The sequence below is a fragment of the Camelus dromedarius genome, chromosome 1, assembly GCF_036321535.1.
Source record: "Camelus dromedarius isolate mCamDro1 chromosome 1, mCamDro1.pat, whole genome shotgun sequence".
In the NCBI taxonomy this organism is placed as follows: Eukaryota; Metazoa; Chordata; class Mammalia; order Artiodactyla; family Camelidae; genus Camelus; species Camelus dromedarius.
The window spans coordinates 50,721,695-50,748,372 of record NC_087436.1 but is presented as its reverse complement, the minus strand read 5'-3'; the positions used below and the strand labels follow the sequence as shown (position 1 = coordinate 50,748,372).

The 26,678-nt window shown below is 33.3% G+C and overlaps 1 protein-coding gene across 4 annotated transcripts in view; it reads right to left on the bottom strand.

Moving 5' to 3' along the window:
* The window catches only part of SLC9B1 (solute carrier family 9 member B1), a 50,416-nt gene that overhangs the window by 2,916 nt on the left and 20,822 nt on the right, over positions 1-26,678 (bottom strand). For 2 of the 4 annotated variants that reach the window (XM_064484521.1, XM_064484525.1), the window contains 9 exons: positions 20,098-20,268; positions 18,766-18,908; positions 17,532-17,659; positions 10,688-10,863; positions 6,846-6,952; positions 5,814-5,963; positions 3,006-3,114; positions 2,323-2,459; positions 451-783 (listed from right to left, as the gene is read on the bottom strand). In XM_064484521.1, the coding sequence (XP_064340591.1) occupies positions 571-783; positions 2,323-2,459; positions 3,006-3,114; positions 5,814-5,963; positions 6,846-6,952; positions 10,688-10,863; positions 17,532-17,659; positions 18,766-18,908; positions 20,098-20,268 (1,334 nt within the window). In that variant the 3' untranslated portion in view covers positions 451-570. Of the gene's footprint in view, positions 1-450; positions 784-2,322; positions 2,460-3,005; positions 3,115-5,813; positions 5,964-6,845; positions 6,953-10,687; positions 10,864-17,531; positions 17,660-18,765; positions 18,909-20,097; positions 20,269-26,678 lie in introns of those variants that run through there. The other 2 variants (XM_064484532.1, XM_064484528.1) reach the window with 2 other exon arrangements.

Below are 26,678 nucleotides of genomic sequence, written 5' to 3'. Positions count from 1 at the left end.
TATTTAACCAGACTGTCATTTTAAGGGTCTGCAGAAGAAATGTAAGTCTAACTTTGGTTCTTTTACTTAACATATTTATTCAGATAGTCACTAAAATCAGAATTTAAAATGCACTTGGTTGACCCATTTAAAGTTGGTATGTTTTATTCTTGTCATTTTTTTCCCCTTTTCTGGTGACCTTCTTAATTGAATTATTAACCTGATAGTTCTACTTCTCCTATTTAGAGACTTATCTTACCTTATCTTTCTGTTATTAGGTTCATTTAATTTTAAAATTATGCTTAGTTTGCATTATGGCAGCAAATCCAGCCTAATGGATTCTTTAAAATTTCAGTATTTATAAATTTACTTTGTTCTTGAAATACATAAATACTAAGAAGGCATTCTATTTTTATTATTTTTATTAAATTTACTTTGGAATAAAAAGTCATAGGAAAGTCTGTAGTAAAATCATATATTTATTAAATCCTTGGTTCTATGTACAGTCTCCACATATTTGAACCTTTTAATTTTTCTCTCATGTAAGAGAATTCATTAAGAGAAACAGGCAGGTGACGGCAAGTCAACTTTTTAATGTAATTCTAATTCTGACAATTCCACTTTCATTTTGCTTGGGTCACGGCGAGTAAGTACTTTGGGCCCCAGAATGCCAATAATTACAGCCCCATTTGGAGCTGTGATCAAGATGGCTAGAAAAGCTATTGTCATCACATCCCTCGAATATGGTTCCAAATGAGGTGCGCTGATTCTTGCTCTTTCTAGAGCCAGAGGACCTAATACAGCCTATATTTAGAGGAGAAAAAGATGAAGCATAAAGAAAAATGTTAAATGGAGTTAACATACAACAAAAGTAAACAGTTCTGTTAAAACAAACAAAAAACCTAGTACCAGACTACTAGAAAGGAGACAAGACTTAAAGTGCTGAAGAATTGTCATAAATTACTCATCAATTCTATGTTCTTCCTAGCAAATATATCTGGAAGGAGAGTGAAATAGTGACAAATCAGTGTACAGACATTTTGGGGCTGATTTTGTGTTCTTGTCATCTCAGCATTCCCCTGTTTAAATTTCTTTTTTGAGTGCTCACATTACCTTCAGAAGCTCAGGACTTCTAACTGAACCAGGGTTATGCTTATTTGCCTCTACCTACACCACCAGGTTCTTGGCTGCAAAAAGACAACACAAATGCTAAGGTTTCTTATGGTTCTCTAGGATTTTGCTGTCCATCTTCTTGTTCTTCCTACTGGGAGGCAGTGTGATATAGTAAAACTGACAAGTTTGGAATCTATACGCTGGGCACTGAGAGATTATAAAGTAACTTGCCTAAGGTTATAGGCAAATAACATGGTATTCAAAACACGCAGCCTAGTCCCAGGGATCTACTTTTTTAACCAAGACATATAAAGAGTTTTGTTGCATGGAAACTCAAGAGCCAATGTTTTGGAATAACAATGGAGAAAAGAATTTCAGGAAATCAAGACATTATGTTGCCAGGGTAAGCAGGCTGACAATAAGTAGCAATACCTTATCACTGAATCAGAAAGCAAAACTACAAGGTCTTCCTTTTTGTTCATTCTGTCATTCATCATTCATTCTTGTAGGCATGCAGTGCTTATTTATTGTGTACCTCCTGCATGCTAGGCATTGTGTTAAGTGTTAGCAGAAAAATAACAAAAAAACCAGACACTGTTCTTATCCTTCCTGTATAGTCTAGAGGAGAGAATCAGTCATTAATAACATAGTCATACAAATTAAGTACATAATTAAAAATAATATATGTACATTCATGTACGGTAGAGTGGGTGGCAGGGGTAGGAAAGATATATTTTAAAAAGAATTATATCTTGTAGTAACCTATAATGAAAAAGAATATGAAAAGGAATATATGTATGTACGTGTATGACTGAAACATTATGCTGTACACCAGAAATTGACACATTGTAACTGACTACTTCAATTAAAAAAATAAAAAGAATTAATGTGTCTCTACTTTAAAATAATAACATTTAGCTCTATAATGTTCAGCAAAATGTAAAAATTCCAATTTTCAGATAGACTCATTGTATATATTGGTAAAATAGAAAAATGTTTTTAAAGTTGAGGAAGTATTTGTCATTAAAAGCACATTTTTCAATTTCAGAAAAATTCCTTTTAGAACTGAGTTTTTAAAAAATTACATTAATTTTAGTGAGTACTTATGCTCAATCAAGGATTTTAAAAGTAAGGCTAATACCCCACATTTGGTGACTGAAGTAACACTTTTCATTTAGAATTAAAAAAAATCAACATTAAAATTATCAGAATGATTTAATATGTTCTTACCTGGACTGTAGCTTTGGGCATCCACGATAAAGCAATAAATATTTTCTCCTTAAATTTAAAGCCAGTAAAACACGTCAATACAAATGTAAAAGAAATTCGAACCAATAATGCCAAACTCAAGGTAGTAACACAAATGCCTACAACAGATAAAAACAAACATAAGAAACACAGTATTTGGGAAGAAGTGGTTCTTTATGCCTAGAGATATGACTTGCAAAAGGGTTGAAAGCATTTTAAGGTTATTGTCTCTTTATACCTTTATTTTTTAAGTAAAAATAATAATCATAAAAAAACAAATATGACTGAGGTTTCTATGTAAAGTGCAAGAGATAACCTGATGGTGGAGTATAATGAAAAATAAGATAGGGTATATTTATTTAATTTTGAGCTAACAGACTTTGAACTTTTACTATAAATGAAAGCATTCAAAAGGTACTGATGGTATCCACTATTTCCCCTCAGAAAAGAATTCTAATCTTCATTTCCTTAGATCACTCAGGGAAGATATTCAGGGTTGTTTTTTGTTACAAAGAGCATACATGGTAAGGAAGAATAAATACATGTTACAACACGAGCTTCTGAAGAAGGTCCTTATAGCATATTATAAATAAAAATAAAAATTATTCAAAGTTTTCTTAAATATTTTCAAATCTTCTATTTTCTGTGGTTCTAATCATTCTTACCAATAGCATTTGACTGAAGAGAGATAACAGATACTTCTGCTCCAACCAAACCAAAAAGAAGGGGTTGAAAAATATTCCATGCAGTTCCAATAATTTTTTGGACTTTAATCTGTAGAAAAGAGTAATACATTTTCAGTTAATGTGACACATAAAAGTATTGGCAATTCAGAAGTTTAAAGTCTCTCTTAACGTTTAATAAACTTAAGATATTATATTTGTAGAAGAAATGTTAAAACAATAAAAATTAAGTGAGTGGGTTAATTCTTTTACACAAACACTTAGGTAGAAATTTGATTAAAAGAAATCTACAAAGCAATAAAGTAAAATATCTTTTGGTAAATTTGTCATGGAACAATTAAGGTCTTTGGATTTCCATACATGTCATGACGGTGCAGTTAAGAGTTCTAGCTTTTCTTTGTAAGGCAACTGAACAGAGATAGAACCTCATTATGCCTGGTGAGAACATACTGAAGATCATTCACACATTTCAGCTCTCAGAAGGGAGTTGGGAAGACCTCCACTAGTAATTATTCTGGGACCCAATCCCAGGAAAGTGAATCCTGATATGTCCTAACCTACTGGGAAAAAAAAATTCTGGTAATCTGTTAGGCCTACTTCCAAAGGACCTACATACAATGCAAGTTTAAAGTTATTTTCTCCTTAAAAACCAAATCAAAACATGTAATAGAGTCTTAATTGGTTGCTGCGCAGCTTCCCTTTCTGGGACTAATCCCTCCCAGTGCTACTTCCACAACTACGTCCTTACAGGAAATGCCCCTACTGACATAACAGTACTCTGGCTCTTCTCCGGGAATTTGGATGAAGAGATTTTTAATCTCAGTCTGGGTTTGTTTTTTTTTTTTTTCGCAGGAGGAGAAACTTTGATATCTTTTGTTTGGGGCATAAACTGTCTTCATAACTATTCCCCTTATGACTGGGTTTTCTGGTTACCATTTATAAAAGTAAAATTTAAAAAGGAAATAACAGAGGAAAACCAGTATTACTCTTTCTTCTTTATAGCGCACTATCCTATTCATTACTTTTAATCTTTAAAACCTATTTATTCTTTATTGTTTAATTTCCTTTGCCATGTAAAAAAACTAATAGTTTTCATTTATTTATTTAATTGTAATTGATTAGTCATTTGATTTCTTTTATAATTATGATTTTATCTGAATACTAAACAAAATGCCAGTATGATTTTTGAATAGGGAACTTCTCAAGGTGATTCTAAAATTTATCGAAGAAAAGAATATAGGCAGAAACAGCCAAGAAATACTTTAAAAATAGGTACAATAAGAGGGAATCTTCTATATTAGATTTTGAGACGAAAAACTACAGTAATTTAAAATAGAGTGGTATCGGCATAAGAATGGCTAAGTAGGATTAAATAGATTCCAGAAGTAAATTTATGTATATGTATGTGAGTGACAGTTTAGAACATGTTAAAAGAGGCACTTAAAAATTACCAAATAAGCAATGGATTAATCAATAAATAATTTGGCAAAAGCTGATTATCCAATTCATATGCATATATATTATATGTATACATATGTATGTCTATGAATACATATAAACACACACATGTACATCCTTACCTCACAACATTCACAAAAATAAATCCCAGAAGAATTAAAGAACTAAATGCAAAACAAAACTACCAAAGTATTAGATGATAATATAGAAGGTATTATAATGTTTATAATCTGATAATCTTGAGTGAAAAAACCCTTCTTAAACAAGATACAGAACCCAAAACCAAAAAGGAAGAACTGACTGACAGTTTTAATTATAGGAAATTTTACTTCCATACAAAAGACATCAAAAGCAAAGCTGAAGATAAGCAAAAATTATATGCAATATATACATAACAAAGGATTAGTTAGCCCTAACATATAAAGGAACTCTATAAATTAGGAACAAAAAGGCAAAGAAACCAATTAAAAGTGGGAAAAGAATATGAATAGACAGTTATAAAAAATATATGAAGAGAAGCTTACTCCACCACTAATGAGAGAAATGTAAGTAAGGAATAACAATGTTACATAGTTTCTTACTTATCAGATTGTAAAAAAAAAAAAAAAAAGGAAAGACTGATAATATCCAAGTTTGTTGATGGGTTTAGGTATTAGGGGACTCTCCTACACTGTTGGTAGTAAACAGTGCAAATAAACTTTTCAAGGGATAATTTGGCAGTACCCATCAAAAACAGAAATATACTGTTTCTAAATTCAGAAATTTCATTTTTAGAAATCTATTCCTACAGAAGTACTTGTAGATTTGCAAAACCACACATGAACAGGACTGTTCAGTGTTCAGCACTGTTTATAATAACAAAAAAATGGAAGTGATCTAAAGGTCTACAAATAGAGGAGTGATTAGAGGAAATGATCTGGGAAGGGGGTTTGAATTTTGGGAATGGTGGGGGAAAACGAGTCTTTTACATTTTATTCCATGTGTGGGCCTTTTGTATTGTTTTAATACTTTGAGTATATTTTCATGTATTAATTGTATAACTAAAATTATAATAAATAAAATCAATAAAAGTTACAGTCATATTGCATAAAACTTGGAAAATAGAAAGGCCTGATGTGATAACTCAACTTCTGATTGCATTTTAGTGTATTTCAGGGTCCTTTTCCTGAATATTTTATTTCTTTGGTTGATTGATTCATTCACTTCCTTGAACATACAAACTTTTGGAACATCTTCCAACTAGAATGAGAAGACTGCTTAAATGCCCACTATAGATGTAAAAAAAATGCAGTTATATTATCTTTCTAAGAATGACATATTAAAAATATTCACCTTTTCTTTGGACCAACCATTCCCTGCAATGAAACTCAGTACCAGTGTGCATAATCCTCCAGCTGCATTCATACCAATGCGATGGCCGCCTAAGACGGCAGAAACACACATACTCAACAGCAGAAATGCTCTCTTCACTGGAAGCTTTCTCTAGAATTAGACGGACTCTTGGAAATTAATTTACATTAAATATATTATACAATATTTATATTATCCATCATTTATTATTAAACTTTGATAGCATGTCTTTATATGTAACATCAAATAATGTCTAAAATTTTGACTTTCTCATTCACCATATACTTTAGCAGACTTGGTATCAAGTGAAAATTTGCAATTGTTAAATTTCAGCTTCTAACACATCTCTGACACAAACATCAGTAAAATGGTTATAATATCTTAACTGTGAGAGAAGAATGAAAGAAAAGAGACTCATGTAACCTGTAGTTCCATATAACATATCCAAAGGATTCTTAAAAATAAATGTTCAAATATCTCTTTAGCTAAGACAATAGCTACAGGGAAATTAAGATGGAAGTTATGGAAATCCAAGAATAATGGCATGTCCTTTAGGGCACAAAAGGGTTGAGTTTGATAGTGTTGCCTCAGTCAAAGGGGATGGAAGCGAATTTAAAACATGCAGGGATAAATGGAAATATATTTCCTTAAAATTGTTCAGTGGAAAGTTTGAGGGGGAAAGATTAGGAAAAAATGTCAGGAGTCAATAGGCAAGTTACTGAAGAAAAGGGTGGGTTGGAATGGAGAGGGTACTCTGTATTAAGTACATTTTTCTGATATTCCTTATTTGCCAAATCAGGAAGCAAAGACTTCCGCTAGGGCCACTGACCTGTATCAATCACAACTGTGATTAGTTTTAAGCAGAAAGCAGGCATTTTTTTGGATGCCTTTCTCTTTTTGGCAAAAGAGAACTAAATATTAAATTTATTATTTCATGGATCTTCCAAAAGTTCAAATTTTTGAAAGAAATGTCTAATACTGTACTTCCAAAAAAATAGATTATTTTTTACTTACCTGATCTCTACTTGGAAAAAATCGAACAAACATTCCCAAAACAGCTCCTACCAGCACACCAATAAGTATGTCCCGAAAAGAGGACAGGACGTTACTAAGAATATCACCTGTAAGGGCATGCAATAAGAAAAACATTTCATAGAGAAATATTTTCACATATCCAATACATCAGAAAATCAACTGTAGGTGATTCATAAAGAAAGGTATGTATTTTACAGAACATATACACAAAAGTGGACCTTTAATGTTCAAACACATGAAAACATGCAGATCTATTTGATAAATTCAGTATGTTCTCTCAAATGATTTAATATATACACACACAACTCAGAAATGTTCATTGAATAAATGGGTCAGAAAACAAAGAAGTGAAACCACAATATGCTCCCCTTACAGTCAGGTGAGGTAAAAGAACATACAGGGACTGGCAAAGGAGCACCTCCTTCACCTAGCACATGGCTGGTAATGTTTTTCTCTGATGTACTAGTGTAACAGACAAATGATTTAAACATGAAAAGGACAATTTAGTAACAACAACAACATAAAAAAAGATTTATCCCAAGGTCAACCCTAGTAATATTCAGGGACCAACTGATTTTCCAATATATTTTATGTACCATGGATACAAGTAGTTTATTGTACTGAGTTTTTAAAAAACGATCCTGGGTCACAAAAAAAGTTCAGTTATGCTCTGTGTATTCAGGTCAATAAGTTATATAAATACACATATTTTAGAAATACTATCCCATTAAAAATAATAGAAATGGATGGTGACAACAGCAAGACGGTGGAATGGGAACCCTAGAACTTGATCCCCCACAGAGACACCGATTTACCAACAATATATAGTCCAAAGGCTTTATGAAACTCCACAAACTAATTAAAAATTTACAGCAAGAAAAAAGTGACTCATAATGTACAAGGGAGCTCCATGAAATTATCAAAAGTATTACACAGAAGAAATCTTAAAGGTCAGAAGAAGGTAGGATGATATATTCAAAGTGTTGAAAGGAAAAAAAAAATGCCAATCAAGAATACTGTCCCTCAAAATTGTCCTTCAAAGTGGAGGTGAAATTAAGACTCTCCAGATAAACAAAGGCTGATGGAGTTCATAACCATTAGACCTTCCTCATAAGAAATGTTAAAGGGAATCCTTTAAGTATAAATAAAAGGACATTCAGACAGTAATACAAAAGCATGTAAACCTCTGGTAAAGGTAAGCATGTAGATGACTTCAGAATCCTGTAATACTGTACTGTGATGAGTAAATGACTTTCAATTCTGTTACAGAATTTGAGATAAAAGCACAAAAATAACTATAACTATAAAACTATATTAATGGATATATAATATAAGAAGATGTAATTTGTGACACTGATAACAAAGTGACGAGGGTGAGAGGTAAAGGAGCAGAGGTGTAGAGTTTTTTTATGCAACTGAAATTAATTGTTATCATTTTAAAACAGATTGTTATAACTTTAAGGATGGAAGAAAATATTCCATGCAAATGGTACCCCAAAGACAGCAGGGTAGTCATACTTATATCAGACAATGTAGACCTTAAGTCAAATACTGTCACAAGAGATAAAGAAGGACATTACATAATGGAAAAAGGGCCAACTGACTTGGAAGGTGAGGTCAGATCTCAATAGCTATCATATTCCAAACTAGATGTTTTGAAGATCTAATGTATCAAATAGAACTTTAAAAGTCCTTAAGATTTTAAGAGATAGTGTACATAGTCATGTCATGGAAGAGGACTTTTTAAGTATGTACCTGCTTGGTTTTCATTTTTTTCAGTCCTCCTCAAATCAGATTTGGTCTCCTGTAGCATGTTCCCACAGCATCTTATACTATGTAATATTTATCACATTTGTAGTTATTTGTTTAATATAAACTCCTTGAGAACATGGGCCACACGCTCTTTTTTTGTCTGATGGGCTGGAAGGCAGTATAAAATAGTACTTAAAAGTGTGAGACTGGGGTCAAACTGCCAGATTTGAATCTTGGCTCCCCCACTTATTGGATCTGTGACTTCGAACAAGTTAACCTCTGTTCCTTAGTTCCCTTATCTATAAAATGACCTTAGCACTATTGTGATTATTAAATGAGTAAAAACATCTATAGAACTTACAGAAAGTCCCAAGCAATTACTCAATAAAAGCTAATATTGCTGTTCACTGTTCATCCTCGGTGTCTGATACAGTAGCTGGCACAACGGAAGAGGAGCACAAAAAATATTTTTTGAAAGAATGACTGAAACCAGTCATGAAGGAAAGGTTGCCAGATTTGACAATTAAAAATGTAGGACTGCTGAATGACAAAAAAAAAGATATAAAGTTAAGAGTCAAATTAAAAAAAACCACAGGCTATAAAATGAAGGGTTATCATTCTTAATTTTATGCAGAATCCTGACAAATCAAGAATAAAAGATGAACACACCTATAGGATATAGGCAAAATATTTCAAGAAAAGCAATTTACAAAACATTCCAAAATGGTAATGGCCAATAAACACGAACATTTGTTTAACACCACTCGTACTCAAACGTACTTCATTTAAAGAGGGCTCACTCTTCACCTATCAAATTGGCAAAGGTAAACAGGACTGGTAACACCTAATTCTGAACAAGGTGAAGAGAAAGTAGCATGCTTGTGCACCCTGGTAGGACATGATGTTGTGGGAATATATTTCAAAAAATCTTCTAATGTTACATAATTTTTAACTCACCAATTTCTCTTTAAAGGTTAAGAAAATATTAAGATTAGGTACAATGATTTAGCTGTAAGATACTCAACGAAGCATTGTTTTAATAGCAAATACTGGCATCAATTTCAATTTTCAACATGTTAACTAATCATGATGCAGCCAATCAAATACTATGCAACCATTAAAAATGTCATCAAAATATATTTACTGAAAAGGAACACATCTGCAGTATACAGTTAAGTTCAAAATAACTCAGGTTATAAGAAAGTATAGTTAATGTTCAATAATTTTTATAAGAACATTGGAAGAGAGAGAGTGAGGGAGGGAGAAAAAGGAGAGGGAGAGAGAGCTAGAGACAGATAGAGGTGGGGCAGGGAGAAGTCTGGGTGAATTTACACCAAAAGATTCAGAATTTTTATTCCTGGGTGTATGACTATTGCAAATTTTATTTTTATCTTTTCCCTTTTTCTTCTTATTCATTTATACCTTATGATTTTAAGAGAAACTACATATAACTTTTCAACTTAAAAATAATCTGGTGCTTTAGTAATACAGAAGATTAAATTTGGCAGATAATTAAAGCATTATTAAATGTGGAATGTTTGGTTTTACAATTCCTGCAGTGACATTCAACACCAAATATCACCTTGGGATTTAGAATTGGTGCAGGATCTTGGCCCACTATTACCAAAAAGACACACATCTGTCCACACTCTATATATTAACTTATCTTAATAACAGAGCAACTAGTTATTTATCATGATGGCCAGAAAGGTACATCTCAAAAGTATCTATTAAATATATTAGTAGTAATAATAATATTGCTGTCTAAATTTTTCTGTTGAAAACTGTGATAAAATTCCAAAACAACATGAGTAGGTAAGTGGTAATAATATGGGTTATCAAGTTAACTGAACTATTTGGTTATTAAAAGGAACTCACTTGTGTTAAGTAGTGGTATCTTAACCCATAGAAATTTCTTCCCTGGCCTAAAATGAGCTTTCTATGAAGAATAAAAAAGATGTTAAATCGAAAAGTCTTCATTAATAAATGAAGAAGTAAAGCCAGAAACCTTGTTTAAAGAACAAAAAAGGTATGAATTATAATGGTAGCTGCTGTATTTTTTTGTTTACCTGAGGAGAAGACTATGCTGAGGCATGTATTGAATCCAGTGATAGCCAGGATGTCATCCAAACTGCTGGCAGCTATTAATAAGGTTGGAATGCCTTTCTCAACACCATATCCCTCTTCTTGTAAATGAAGCATGGAAGGGACAACAACCGCAGGAGAGACAGCACCTAACACAAAACTGAGAGGAAATCTTTGAAAACCAATTAAAACACATCCTTTTAACCAAACAGTGTTTTTATAATAAATTGTATAACAATAAATTAACCTTTACAACTTTAGAAAACAAAAGGGGACTCCTCAACGGACAAGAAACTAAGTGTATCCCAGGAAGATAAGAGACAGTTTAGGACTGAAAAAGGAAACCAGAAGCCAAAATGCATGTAAGTAAAGACTGCTATAGAAGATACGATATACTTCTAAAAATGCTCTAAGCCCAGAAATGGCAGATTCTGGGAGCAGGAGGGACTCCTGAGGAAATCAAATGGGTGATTACTCAGAGTACCACTGTAACAATAGCCAGTCACTTGTAGTCCCCACACCATTCCTATCTCCTGAACAAGTCAGTAAGGAACAGAGCTATCTGTCCAAAAGAAGGAACCATGAGTGTGGGCACCTCAGTTATAAAGGCAAATGAAAAAATTTCTGGGATGGCTGATGACACCCATGAGGAATGGGGAAATTCCTAAATTCCTGCTCAGAATACCTTCTGTTTGCATATCCCATTCAGAACCTTGCTGTGTGTCTTCCACATTCACTTTCTAAATGCTGCAGTACATGGTGTGCAGAGATGCTCTTGGTGCCTCACGGGAACCCGTTTACCAGCCCAGTGCACACATCCCCCAGCTGCGGCTTGCTGGCTGCTAACCACCAACACCTGCAGCTTTCTGGGAGCTTTGCCCTGATAACAAGAGCTTACTTGCGGATGCTAAAGGGGTCCACAACTTCCCCCTTCCAGACAGCTCCTGCCAATGACTGACTGATGTGAGGGTCTAACAGTGTAGCTCCTTTACCTCTGGCTGTACAACCTCTCTGGTGCAGTTTATGCTCAGGATTTCCCTAGGGAGTCAAGAAGGCCCTAGAACTCTCTGAAAACACGTATTTGCCTAGTTCAGTGGCTCCTGAACTTTATAGCACATTGGAACCACCTGGTGTACTATTTATCCACTGCTGCTTAACAAATCATGCCCAAACTTAGAAGCTTAAAGCAACATCCATTTCTTATCTCACAACTTCTGTAGGCCAGGAATCTTGAGTGTGGCTTCGCTGTATGCCTCTTACTCAGGGTCTCTCATGAGGTGGGTGGGGGAAGATCTGCTTCCAAGTTTACTCTCATGGCTGTTGACAGGAATTCAGTCTCTTGCCATGGGGGTCTCTCCCAGGGCTGCTTGCAACATGGCAGCTGACTTCCCCCAAGACAAGCGATTAAGAGTGCAAAAGAACAAGGAAGACAGAAGCCATGGTCTTCTTACAACCAAATCTTAGAAGTGATATCCTATCACTTCTGCTTTACTCTGTCCATTAGGAGCAAGTCAGTAAGTTCAGGCCACATTTAAGAAGGTATTACACAAAGGTTTACATATCAGAAAGCAGCGATCACTGACAGTGATCTTACCACGTACTTGGGGATTTGTAAAAAATACTGATGCCTGGATCACACTCCCAGACATTTTGATCTGATTTAGGATGGAGTTTGACCTGAATACTTGGATATTGTAAAGTTTTTAAAATTGTTGTAAACAATACATAGCATAAAATTAACCCTTAATTATTTTTAAGTGAACAGTTCAGCAGTGTTAACTATATTCACATTATTGTGTAACACATACTTAGAACTTTTTCATCTTGCAAAACTGAAACTCTATACTCATGGAACAACATCCTTACCCCCCTCCCCTCAGCCCTGGCAACCACAATTCTACTTTCTGTTAACATGAATTTGACTACTCTAGAATTGTCAATGGAATCATACGATATTTGTCCTGGCTTATTTCAATCAATGTAATGTCCTCAAGGTTTATCCATGCTGTAGAATGTGACAGAATTTCCTTTTTTTTTTTTTCCCACAGCTGAATAATATTGTGTGTGTATATAGATACACACACACACATATTACATTTTCTTTATCTATTAATCTGTCCATGGTATTTGGCTTATCTCTACCTCTCGGCTGTTGTGAATAATGCTGCAATGAATGTGGGCATGCAAATATCTCTTTTGAGAGCCTACTTTCAGTTCTTTTGGATATATGCCCAGAAGTGGCATTACTGGATTAAATGGTAATTTTCCTTTTGGTTTTTTGAGGAAACTCCAAACTGTTTTCCATAGCAGCTGCCCATTTTATATTCCCCGCAGAAGTGTACAAATGTTCCAATTTCTCTATGTCTGTGTCAACATTTGTTATTTTCTAGTTTTTTTTTTAAATAGTGACCATCCTAATGGTTATGAAGTGTTATCTCATTGTGGTTTTGATTTGCATTTCTCTGATAATTACAAATGCTGAGCACTTTCAAATGCTTGTTGGCCATTTGTATATCTTCTTTGTAGAAATGCCTATTCAAGTCCTTTGCCCATTAATCAGGAAATTGTTGAGTTGTAGTTCTTTATATATTCTGAATATTGATGTCTTTTCAGATACATGGTTTGCAATTATTTTTTCCCATTCTGTGCATTGCTTTTTCACTTTGTTTCCTTTGCTGTGCAGAAGTATTTAAGTTTTCTGCAGTTCCATCTATTTTTGCTTTTTTTGCCTATGCTTTTAAGTGTCATATTCAAGAAATCATTGCCAAATTCAATGCTATGAAGCTTTTACATGTGGTTTGCTAGATATAGTATTCTTGGTTGGCTGTTTTTTTTCCTTTCAGCATTTTGGATATATCATCCCATTCCCTTCTTGCTTGCAAGGTTTCTACTGAGAAATCTATTATCTTATGGGAGCTCTTGCTTTTCTCTTGTTTTCAAGATTCTCACTTTCTATGACTTTTGACACCTTAAGTATAATGTGCCTTAGTGTAGGTCTCTGGTTTTATCTTAATGGGAGTTTTCTGGTCACCTTGAATTTTTATGTCCATTTCCTTCCTCAAGTTTGGAATTTTGGGCCATTATTTCTTTAAATAGGCTTTCTGACCATTTATCTCTTTCTTCTCTTCCTGAAATTCCCATAATACATAAACTGGTCCATTAAAGCAACCCACAATCCCTTAGCATCTCTTCACTTTTCTTCATTTGTTTTTCTTTTTGCTCTTCTGACTATAATTTCAAATGACTTGTCTTCAAGTTCATTGATTCTTTCTTCCATCTGATCTAGTCTGTTGTTGATCCCTCTAGTCCATTTTTCAATTTAGTTATTGTATTATACAGCTCCAGAATTTAGTTTTGGGTTTTTTTTTTTTAATAGCTTCTATATCTTTGTTGGTATTCTCATTTTGTTCATCCATCATTTTTTTATTTCTTTTAGATGTCTGTGATGTCTTTGAGCTCACTGAGCATCTTCATGATGGTTATTTTGAATTCCTTGTGAGTAAGTCATACATTTCCAGTTGTTTAGGATTGGTTTCTGGAGTTTTATTTTGTTCCTTGTTCCTTTGTAGGTCTTGTTATCTTTTGTTGAAATTTGTATATTTGAAAAAACAGCTATCTCTCCTGGTCTTTATGGACGTCTTCACTAGGGAAGGACCTTCACCAATCAGCCTAGCTTGAGATTCTGAGAGTCTCTTAAACCTTTCTGTAATGCATCTTCTCTGGGTTTGGGTGCATTATCTCCAGCTGGTCTTTGGCCTTTTTCTACTCCAGTATCTATCAGCAGTACTGCAGTATCTCCGGACTGTCACAATGCACTGGAGTCACTTTTGTTCTCACTAGACCTTAGGCATCTAAAATGTGCCATTTTCTTTTCTGTCAGTGCTCCAAGTCAGATGAGACAGAAACCAGTCCTTTGGACAGTCTCTTAAGAATCCAGAATGCAGGACACATGTTCCAGCTTTTTCTTTCCCTCCTGAGGGAGAAGCCAAAAGTTGAGCTTTCTCCTGATTGCCCCTTTTTGTGCAGGAGAGGAATGAGGGATGATAAGTAAGTGCAATGGAATGTTCTAATTGTGCCAGTGTGCCTCTTCCTGACCTTGTGCTTACATGGAATGCTGTAATCTCTCAAGTGGTTTCTGGAGTTCCCATAAAGGTAGTCTGGTCCTCATATTGTTATGTCACTGTCTCCTCGGGAGAAGGTGAGCCTAGAATGTCCTATTCTGTCATCTTGCTGACATCACTCCTCTAGTTTCTGGGATTTTCAAAAGCTCCCTGGGTGATTTTAATAAGTAGCAAAGTTTGGGAACCACTGACTTTTTCCACAGTCCTATCTGGATTTCTTCACTCAGAGGTTTCTACTGAGAGCTCCCTTAATAAATCATTTGCATAAGAATCTTAATCTCAGCCTCAGCTTCTAAGGTAACTTGCTTGGTAGCATGGCCTATTCCCTAAAGAAGACAATAGCAAACAGATAAAGCAATCACAAATTAATAGAAAGTTTCAAATTTAAAAAATGAGTACCCATTAAAGTATCACCAAATATTTGGGGAAAGCCAATACCTTGGATTGAGGTACCACATTCATTAAATGGAAAAATTTATACCTGAGGAAAGAGATATACTAAAAAGAGAATAACCAGAACATGACTTCAGAATAACTATAAATATCCTCAGAATCTTGAAAGTATACTATATCTGTGCATAACATTTAACTATAGTTCTTAGAAATTAACAAGTGCCAAACTTAAAGAAATAAATGATGATACAGACATAATGTAGAGTGAGTTAATAAGCTAGAGAACTGAGCAGACAAAAATTTTCCAGTGTGTACTGCAAAGGCAAGCAAATGAAAACTATAAAGACAAATTTATTAAGTATGGAGTAGGGAGTTACAAAAGGACATAAAAAAAGAGGACTGAAGAGAGAGAAAAAATATCCAAGATCTGGACAAAAAAATAGATAGACAACCCTTTGATTGATTGAAAGACTCCATCAAATATTGCATAGATCAAAATTTAAAAAGACTCACCTAAAGATATTAAGAAATTGTTGTTAATTTAGTTAGAAAATGCCCTTACCTTTTAGAAATGCATACTATAGGATATAGGGGTAAAATATTATCATGTCTGTAACTTACTCTGAGATTCATTAGGGGCTGTTAAGTGTGAGTTAATGGTACAGGATGTTCAACATATTATTCTCTCTACTCTTCATGTTTGAAAAATTTCATGAAGGAAAAAGATCTATCTAAGACTCTTCTTTCAAATTTTAATATGTAAACAAATTACATGAGGATCTCACTAAAATGCAGATTCTACTTGAAAAGATCTGGGGTGAGGCCCCAAATTTTGCATTTCTAACAAGCTTTTAGGTGATACTAATGTTGCTGTCCAAAGAATATATTTAGTGTAGCAAGAAGCTCTTTATTGAAAAAATTCAGAAATCTAAACTTCCAAAAAGAAAAAAAAAAAAAAAGATTACTTAAAAAACAAATTAAAAATTAGTTTGATTTTATATATATAATATATATTATATATATATATCTTTAAAGCAGCCATATTTTGCCTCCCTCCTTTTTTTCCTTTTGATTTTCAAGGTCAAGTGAATATTTTTATGTATTGGCCCTTCTATCTGTTAGAAATAATAAAATACCCTTTTTAATTGTAAACTGACTATACTTCAATAAAAAAAAATTTAAAAATTACCCTTTATAGAGTAATACAGTCACTATAAGCAAAGTTAAATATCTAGTGATGTACTGAGACATTTGTAATACCCGTAGACAAAACATTGATATAATCAGTAAGAAGGAGAATAATAACTCAATAGAAAAATGAACAAAGGATATGAAAAGGCCAATCACAGATAAAGAGATATGATTTCTATAAAAACACACAAAAATATCTCCAAAGAAAAAAGTATTATTTGTATATTTTTATATAAATCATACCCATTTCATGAATTACAATATTATTTTTATATATGATATACACCACATGTAATTCTTTTTTAACAGCTTAGAGTATTATTTTTAAAGGTCTAAAATGATAATATAAAACTCATAGGAGTTATCACTTTGGGTATGGATATGAGCACTAGGATTTAAAGGCATGGTCAGAGGGCTTTTTAATTTTATCTGTAAAGTTTTAACTTTTCAAAAGGAAAATGTACTTGTGTATTACTTTTATAATAAAAATTAATTTAAAAAATCCATTGGATTTGGCAGCAAGTATGTAATGAGTGAACTTTGCTATAAATTTTGTTGGAATGCACAAGTGAATGCAAAAGTTAAATGTATTGAAAAATGGAGAGAAGTTCAGGATATAGACATAGTGATTACAGATTATTATTCTGAGGAATTTGGACATGAAGGGAAGTATACAGTGGATAGTAACAGATGGGACAGTGGATCTAGGAAAATAGTGTTTGCTTTGCTTGTTTTTTTGTTATAATATTTATACCTTTCACATATACAATACATATTATAAATAATACATGCTTACTATATATATGTGTACATATTGTATATAAGGAAGAGGCCATTAGACAGATTAAAAAATGAGATAGATTACAATATAGGAGAGAAAAAATAAACTGATAAAGTGAATTATCTTGGCATTAAGCATTCAGGGACTATGAATATTTTGTCAAGCATACAGTAGACTGAGGACATGGCTCTGTTTGTGACCAACCGATTTCCAAGATTTTCTCCTATTGTGAAGAGAATTTTAATGATAAGCTTGTCTATACAATATTCTGAATATGTCAATCATTTTAAACAAAGCATTTTTAACTGAACATTTTCACAGGGAAAAATGAGAAAAAGTTACCCTAATAGAAATCCCCATTGCCAAGGAAAATTCATAACGAAGTGGGAAATAACAGCAGCTGAACATGCCTCTATGAGGCATGGACCCATAGACAATCTTAAACAAACTCCCTTCAAATGCTTCAAAGCCTGAAATATAAACATAGTCACATTTAGACAAGCTTATAATGACCAACAAAAAAATTATTTAAGCAAATATTAAAATATGTAGTCTTATCTGGGTAATAATCTTTTACTAAACTAAACCTCCCAGATGTCCCATTGGGCTTGAATTGCTAATACAGCTCATTTTATATGTCATCATATATTAAATGATAAACTATTTTATATTTTATAAAACACTGTTGTTTTTAGTTATTTAAAAAAGACCCCTTTCCCTGTGATTAAAGAACTATTTCTACCTTCCTCAATCTTCCTAGTAAATAGTACAATGAAAGTATCCTATAGATTTATTTCTAACAGTTAACTTTTAGGGATGAACTGTTTGATTAGCTTAATAGTTATAACATGCCAAAAGAGAGAATCACTTAAAAACTGCATAACTGTCTAAAAAGGAGAACTTTTAAATTTTCTCACTGGTTCAAATTTTCTACTGCATAATATGATAAATTATCACTGTCTATAATTATTTTTGTTCTTGAGATGCTTCCCCCAATCTTACATATTTGCCACATTTGTTATATTCTGAATAGTTGTTATATTCATGAACAGATATCTTTAAAAACCCAAACAGATTTATGATCCCTAAATAGTAATATTTTAAGAAACATTTTAAAAAATTAGCTTTTACAGTAAAGCACAGATAATCAAGAACATAATTCTGTGGGAAAAAATTCATTAAACGGTAATATTATTGAAAATTTTAATCATTCTGAAAAAACAAAAGCCATAACCTTTTATGGGATGACCTAATCCTTTGTTAACTGAAAAGTAAATAATTCTTCACAGAAAAGCCACAACTCCCAAATAATAAATATTGTAGGAGGGACATTTAGCTCTATGTAAGTAAGTAAAGACTATCTCTAACAGAGATCGTACATCACAGTGATTTCTCTTCATATTGGTAATATGATGACCAGAAGTAAAATTAACATACAAATATTTCTGTAAAATTTCTCTTCTTTATCTTGGTTTTGCTCTACCTAGAACAGCTATAACAGAAATTCTGACTCTTTCTTTTCCACAAGCCTCCAATATTTAAAACAACTATACTCAAGGTATAACTGGAAATCTACCTGTGGATCGAGTCCAAGCCCAGCTTGCACTAGAACAATGGTAAGGGCAGTGTTTCTTAACGTTGAAGATAATGTGTTACTAAGATGGACGATATCACTGAGGAATGGAACATTCCTAACGGTAAAACCAGCCAGTAACATCCCTTAGAGGAAAAAAAAATAAACCATGTCTGATTCAGTTCATTTTTCCAAGAGAGAAAACAAAAATATTTAATTTCCCTTCTTCAAACATACTATGTCTCTTGTTACTCTGGTGAAGGGCAGGTTACATACAAGTAGAGGAGACAGCATAAATAAAGGAATGGAGGTAAGAAATAACATACTTTAGTGGGGTGCAACAAGTAATTCAGTATTGCTGAACATAGAGGACTAGGATGGGAGTGGTAGAGTGGGCAGGAGGGGCCAGATCATGAAAAGCTACCCCTGCCTGCTACCTCCCCTGCTTTGGCAGAGGGAGGACCCATGGGAAAGTTTCAGGCAGGAAGTGAGATAATGAGTCTATCATTTTCTTTGTGATGGTCTCAGTAAATTAGATAGACATAAAACTGTAGGAGAGACCAATCAGAAGACTCTGCCATAGTCCATGGAATAGTCAGAAACAAACAGCCCGAGTTAGGTCAAGAGCAGAAGTTTTGGAGAGGAAGAAAAAAGATTCAGTGAATACCTGGGAGGCGCTGAAAGGGTGTTATGAACACAGAAAGGGTGTTAGAGATAAGAGGGAGTGATCACCTCTATTGACAGTGTACTAAATGTCTGAATGTACTGAATACTTAGAAGATACAAGACACCTCTAATAAAAGTTTTTCCACTAATTTTCCTGTCTACCTGGAGAGTTATATAATAATAGTGATGAAGAAACAGGGTATAACATTGTTTAGGCAGATGATACAGCCATGAATACACATAGTGGAGATGTCCAAACAGCTTACTTCAAAATTACAAAAACTTTTGGTGCCCTAGTCACTACAGTATTTGAATCTCGTAGTTGTATTTGAGTTAGGTTATCTACAGAAAAATTCAGTCTTTTTCAAATTTTTTCTGTTTTATAATACATTTAAAGGTAAGTAAAAAATGTCCTATTAAATAAATGATAAAGCAACAAGAATCATATATTGAGTATATTTAAATTATTTAAAAATATATTTCAGGAAAAATCTGTGTGTGTATAGAGAATAGAGCTAGATATATACATGTATAGTAAATACACATATAAAAAGCTATATAGATCATATTACACCGAAAAAGTTCTAAATTATATCTACTCTGCCTAGAATATAGTCATAATTTACATGTAGTCAGTGACAAAGAAATAAGAGCTAATTATTAACTTACCAAGAAGAGGAGGAAGTTGAGGCACTGAAGGCATTTTAATGACTTCCAAAAGTTCCCCCCCAATAATGGCACTATAAAAGATAATTAATAGTCCAAATAAACTTCCACCAGGAAGGGCTTCAGGGCCTGATAATGACCAGGTTACACACCATAGCATAAAAAGCATAACTCCTGAAATATGAAAAAAGCACATATCTATATATCTACCTAGACATAGATATATACATATAAAAGAGGAATTTGATCAAATATATTAATACCTGATCCTATATGATGATACATAATGTAGACTAATGTTGCTTGCTCGTATGGTTAAAGAAATGTCTCTTTAACATATATTCTAAAGTCCCTGTCAATTAAAAGTATTTTTATTAAAAAATATTTTAAACAACAAATGAATCCTTTAAAGTAGTAAACTTTTCTCATGTGACATTTAAAAAATGTCATGGCAGTATGATGAGATTTATTTCATTTTTATGTTTTAAAGTAGCTTTTTCAGCAGGAATAAAATGATTGGTTGTCATGAGAATTCTCAGATTTACTGAAGATCATAGTGGCGGTGTGCTACGTTTTTTAACGGGAGCAGAGTAAATATTTGTATTGAAAGAATAAGTCAGTTAATGTTTGGTACAAATTACTAAGGGGATAAAGGCTGAGAAAGAAGTAAACCTGGTCTTTGGGAGAATATAAAGTATCTTAGATTATGTATAGGATGTAGTGGTGGACAGGATGAGTAATCATAAGGTAGCAGAAATCTTGTTTCTGTCAACTAGGTACTAAGGGAAGTCCCTAATCACAGGAGGAATCCATACGTTTCTGTAAACGACAGAAGGTTATACTACAAACTGCCATCTGCAAATTAAATAGCCACCTTCATTTACTATAAATCACAATTTCTAATGTTTTTTTCAGGTCCTTAAAATAGTTTAAGTACATTCTTTAGTTGTGACCTATTTTTGGTAGCATCAAACTACCAAAGGTAAAAGAGAAGGATTTTGAGAAATTCAAGGCAGGAAGTTAGAAATAAGATTCTTGTCTCCTCCTCTCTGACTATTATCATTCCACAAAACTGGAACCCTTGAAGGAGGAACTCTCATTAAAAGAATGGACCAGAAATTATCATTCTACTGACACAGGGAGAAGACAAGGCAGACTGTTTGTCTTAGTTGGTCTCTGGGTGCCAAAATCACTTCTGAGATTTATATAGGCCTCAACGAACATGTTTTGGGCTCAAATTTACATGATTTGCATGTTTCAGGAACGCCAAATCCTAAACCTGGCCTAAGAAGTATCTTCCCATGGAACTATCCCTAGCGCACTTGGTAGATACTAGTTCAAAATATCCCCAGTAGACACTCCTGATTCTAGACTGCATGAAGTCTCAAAGATAAAGCCTCACTGAATCTGAATTTATAATAAAAGCTTAGAAAATAAGAAGTAATTCTCTATGAGCAAAAGTTGATAGATACAACAAAGAATGGGATACACAAAAACTTTAGCTAACAGAACCACTAGATAGACAATATAAAATATGTATTTTCAAAGAAGCTCAATAGAATTAAAAAATACTTAAGACATAAGAAAACAAATATCTGGAGGCAGTGTAAAAGAATCAAACAGAACATTTAGAAAGAAATTTAAAAATTATTGAAATTTCAAAAATCACTAGATACCTTAAATAGCAGGCTAGATACAGCTAAAAAAAGAAATACAGTAAACTGGTAGATATGAGGAAATTACCAAGAAAGAGTATAGCATAAAAAGAAAAATGAGGTGGAAAATATGAGATATTTAGATTTTGGAAAAGATGTAAAATATATCTAATGGTAGTTTCATAAACAGAATTCAAAGAGTGAAGAAGAGACAATATTTGAGGAGATAATTGGCTTAACAAATATACAGAACTGATTATAGTTTTAATTGATCCTGTATTGATCTGGACACAGGAAGAAAAATATGTTCTTACCAGGATTAAATAAAAATAAATAGATACTTAGATACAATGTTGAGAAAGTAGACCACCAAAAGCAAAAATAAGGTCTGAAATGATCTAGAGAGAAAAAAGATAAATTAGTCATAAAGAAATAAACATTATAGGAGATTCTGAATTCTCAACAGCAACAATAAAAACTGGAAGATAAAGAAATAAGGTCTTCAAAGTGCAGAGATAAAATACCCAACGTTGAATTCTGCAGCAAGTTAAACTATTATTCAAGAAAAGGACAAAACTAAAGATATTGTCAAGCAAATATACCTAAGAATATATTCCATTTTTACTGGGGGAAAACTATTAGAAGATACATTTTTAGGACTCAAAAGGAAGGAAAAATGAACAAAAAAATTGTAAACATGTAGGTTAGTCTAAACAAGTGTTTGACTGTATAACAAGTAACTAATCAAAATTGCTAAATTGGGGATATAAAAATAAGCTGGATATGAGGTTTCCAATAATAATAACAAGAAATGGTTGGCAGTTTATTTCAATAAAAAAGGCTTACATATAAAACTATACAAAATAATAAAAACAACCATTTCAGGACCCTGAAAAATGACCAAAGGCAGTTATCAAATTGAGAAGCATTTATTCTTGAAAGAAAAAATGCTGGAGTTTAAGTACAATCAGTGAGAGCCTGAGGCCTTCTTGCCTGGGACTGTTAACCATTCCTTTCATCCTTCTCCCCAACTCCAACTCAGTTGGGAAAAACTAGTTTTATCAGCATGGAGTTGGATATAAAAACCAGCAGCTTTCCTGCCAGAGGAGGTGGATGAATTTGATATGGAGTGGAGGCAGAAAACCCATGACACTGCTGGCTACAAGGGGCAGACTGACTTGGGAATGGACAGAGAAAACATGCAGTTTTGCTAGTTTGAGGCTGCAGTCCAAGTTGGGGGTATTGGTAGACCAGCCAAAGATTTGACTGGGAGATATTGGATATGAAAGAGTTATAGAATGGCTGAGATAATGGCTAATTGGGAAAGTATGCAAGTGCAGGGAAGACTCAAGAGAGTATGGCAAAAAGTAAAAAATGTAAGACTTGAGTACTAGCAGCAACTTTGAATGCATTCTTCAACCTACCTACATATCACTTGGCAGAGAGTGGAAGCCTTACTGGCCTGAATATAAAGCCTCTCTCAGATCATTAGGTGACTACTAAGATATGCAGACAAAAGGGAAACCCCTAGGAAGATAGGCTAAAAACAAATAAACAAACAAAAATTGATAAGAGCCATTGGCCACTGCAAACCATGGGGCAGGTTAAAATCCACAGTTTAAGTACATCAGAGTTACCAAAACAACAATAATAACAACAAAAACCTTAAAAAATAAAACTGAATCCAAAGTTCCAACAATATGTAATTAAAATATTTACTTTTCAATCAAACTTACTAGACATAGTAAGAAACACATAAGTATGATCCATACTCAGGAAAAAAAGCAATCAGTAGGAAGTGAGTCTAGGTGTGGATTTACAAAGTGTTCAAAATACTTATTATAAATATGTACAAATTATTAAAATAGGACAAAATGTGCCATTTAATAGAGAATATCAATCAATAAATAAACTTTACTTTAAAATAAAAAGAGGCATGGGAGAAATGGGTGAATTGTTTTTATTTTTAGTTTAAATAAACTGAATTTTAAAAAATTACAAGAAATTATCTAATGGAGATCCATAACTTTAGACAGGACAACTCCCATTTTTTAAAATTTTATTTTTATTTTTTTCTACTTATTTTTTGGTGGGGGAGGTAATTAGGTTTATTTATTATTTATTTATTTATTTTTAATGGAGGTACTGGGGATTGAGCCCAGGACTTTGTGCATGCTCAGCACACACTAGCACTGAGCTATATATACCCTCCCCCCATTTTTTTTTTAAAGAAAATCTGGAATTGAAACAAATAACAACTGAAATGAAAAAAATCACTGGAGAGGCTCAACAGCATATTTGAGTCCGTGAAAGAAAATATCAGCAAACTTGAAAATAGATCAATAGAGATGAATGAATCTGAAGAACAAAAAGCAAAACGTAACGAAGAAAAATAAACAGTGCCTCAGACACCAATAGTATACCATCAAGAGTATTAATATATGCATAAGGGAGAGAGAAAACAGGAGGAGAAAACAGAGGGAGATAAAGGGGAAGAAAAATATTTGAAAATCTAATGTCCAAATTTCCAAATTTAATGAAAAACATTAACCTATAGATGTAAGAAGCTCGATAAATCCCAAGTAGAAAAAAACACAAAAAGATCCATACCTAGAGACGTCACTGTCAAACTGCTGACAGCCAAAGACAAAGGAAAATCTTGGCAGTGGCAAGAGAAATGACTCATCATGTAGAGGGGGACAATAATACAATTAACAGCAGCATTTTCATCAGGAAAAATGGAGGCCAGAAAGCAGTGAAATCTTGTTTTAAAAGTACAGGGAAAAACCCCATCAATCAAGAATCCTATATACAGTAAAATTATCCTTCAAAATGAAGCTGAAATAAAGACATTCCCAAACAAAAATAAAGAGAATTCATCTTTGCTAAAGAAATACTTAAGAAAAGCTTTAAGTTGAAAGGAAATGATAGAAGTTGATAATCTGAACCAATAAGAAAGAAAAAAGGGCACTGAAAATGAGAAATAAATGTCTAAGTATAAAAGACCAAATATACATATATTTTTTCTCACTTTGTCTCAGTTTCTTAAAAAAAGCTTAAGATCATTAAGAGCAATAAGAATAACAAAATATTGTTGAGGGAACCGGATTTGGTCCATGGGCTGTAATTTCCCCGCTCCCATTTTAATAGCTGAAATAGAAGATATACCTGGATATAAGTGAAGAGGAGGATGCTTCAGGCAGAAAATTACCTGGAAGATTTGTTGGGCTCTATTCCTCCTAACTTCTTTCTTTCAGCAGGGCTACAAAATTTTTCTCTGCATCATGTATTTTTTTCCCTAAAACCAGTAATATTTCATGGAATTTTATTAACCAGATATTTATTTGAGTAAATAAGCATATCCCTTGAAATTAATCTTTTTGCTATCTTGCCCAACACCAACTTGAGAGCTGATAAACTAAATGAATGAGAGTTCTGATTAAGTGAAACAGGTGGGGTGAAGGGAGAAAAGGACATAAAATCAAAACCAAGCTAGTTCAAGATGGCAGACAAAGCACATGAGGCTTAACTGAAATAAAAATATAGAAATATAAAAAGGAATAGAGATACCACCATGAAGAGAACTAGGGGAGAAGAGAGAGTGGTCATCACACATTTCTGGGAGATGAAAGCAGATAGGACCAGGCTGAAGGATGGAAACAGGTACAGAAAGTTGCAGCCTTAAGTATGTGAGGTACCTACAAAAGAAATCCATTTGACATTGGAAACTGAAGGAATTTTTGACCTTAGAAACAGTATACAGCTAAAGGCAGTAATGAGAAAGGGGGACTAAAAGATGGAAATTAATCAAGGGTTTTTACATGGTACAACAGCACCAGTCAGCAACTTTACTCCTCTTTCCATTCCTGTGCTTAGAGACTGCTAACATGTATCATACTTTTAGTAATTGAATGGATTATTAAAGAAAGATCTAAAGCTTTAAGCATGATTATTGGAGTTCCAGAGTAAAAATAACTCATTCTGGCATGTGGAAACCCCTCATAGTCAACTCTATGACCACTGACCACAACAAAGCCTGTCAGTCAATAAAGTACTGTCCTCCCCTGTGCCAGGCAGAATTTGGTCTCAGAGGAGGGACTTGACAAGAAAACAATCCTACCTTCAGGATAGCACAGTATATCCACATAAGCTATTGAGACCTTTCTTCTTAAATATCAGACAGCCAAGATCACTAACATAAAACAAACCCCAGCAGTATGAAAACAAAAAGTCAAACAAAATAAACTGAAAAACTGACCTCAGAAGAAACAGATAATTCAGGGACCAGAATAAAATATGACAAAAAATTATAAATTATATCCTCAGAGACTTGAGAATATACAAAAAATAAGAATAGAATGCTATATGAAAAGAATAGTTAGAGAACAAGAAAAGTCCTTGGAGATAAAATAAGTATGATTGCTGAAATGAAAAACTGGGAAAATGAAAGATGAAATAGGAAGTAAAGGAAATCTAGAATAGAAAGCAACGTAAAGTGGTGGTAAATATGAGCTAAAACCAGTCCACGTTGCCCAATATCTGCTTGGAAAAGAGAATAAAGAAAAAAAAAAAAAAAGGAGGGGAGGGAGGAAATTGTCAAGGAAATAATATGCAACTTTCTTGGGGTTCAGATTGAAAAGGTCAACCAGGTGCTCAACACAAAGCATGAAAAAAGATCCATACCTACACTTATCACTGTAAAATGTTTCAATATCAAGGATACAGAGAAGATGCCAAAATCTTCTACACATCCTAAAAAAAGCCATTTCCAAATGAATCATAAAAAGATTTGCATACAATTTCTTATTAGCAACTCTAGATACTAAAAGATAATGGATGAACCCTTCCAAAATTCTAAAAAATATTATTTCTAATCTAGAATTATATATCCAACTAATCAAGTGTGAGAGTGGAATAAAAACTTTTTCA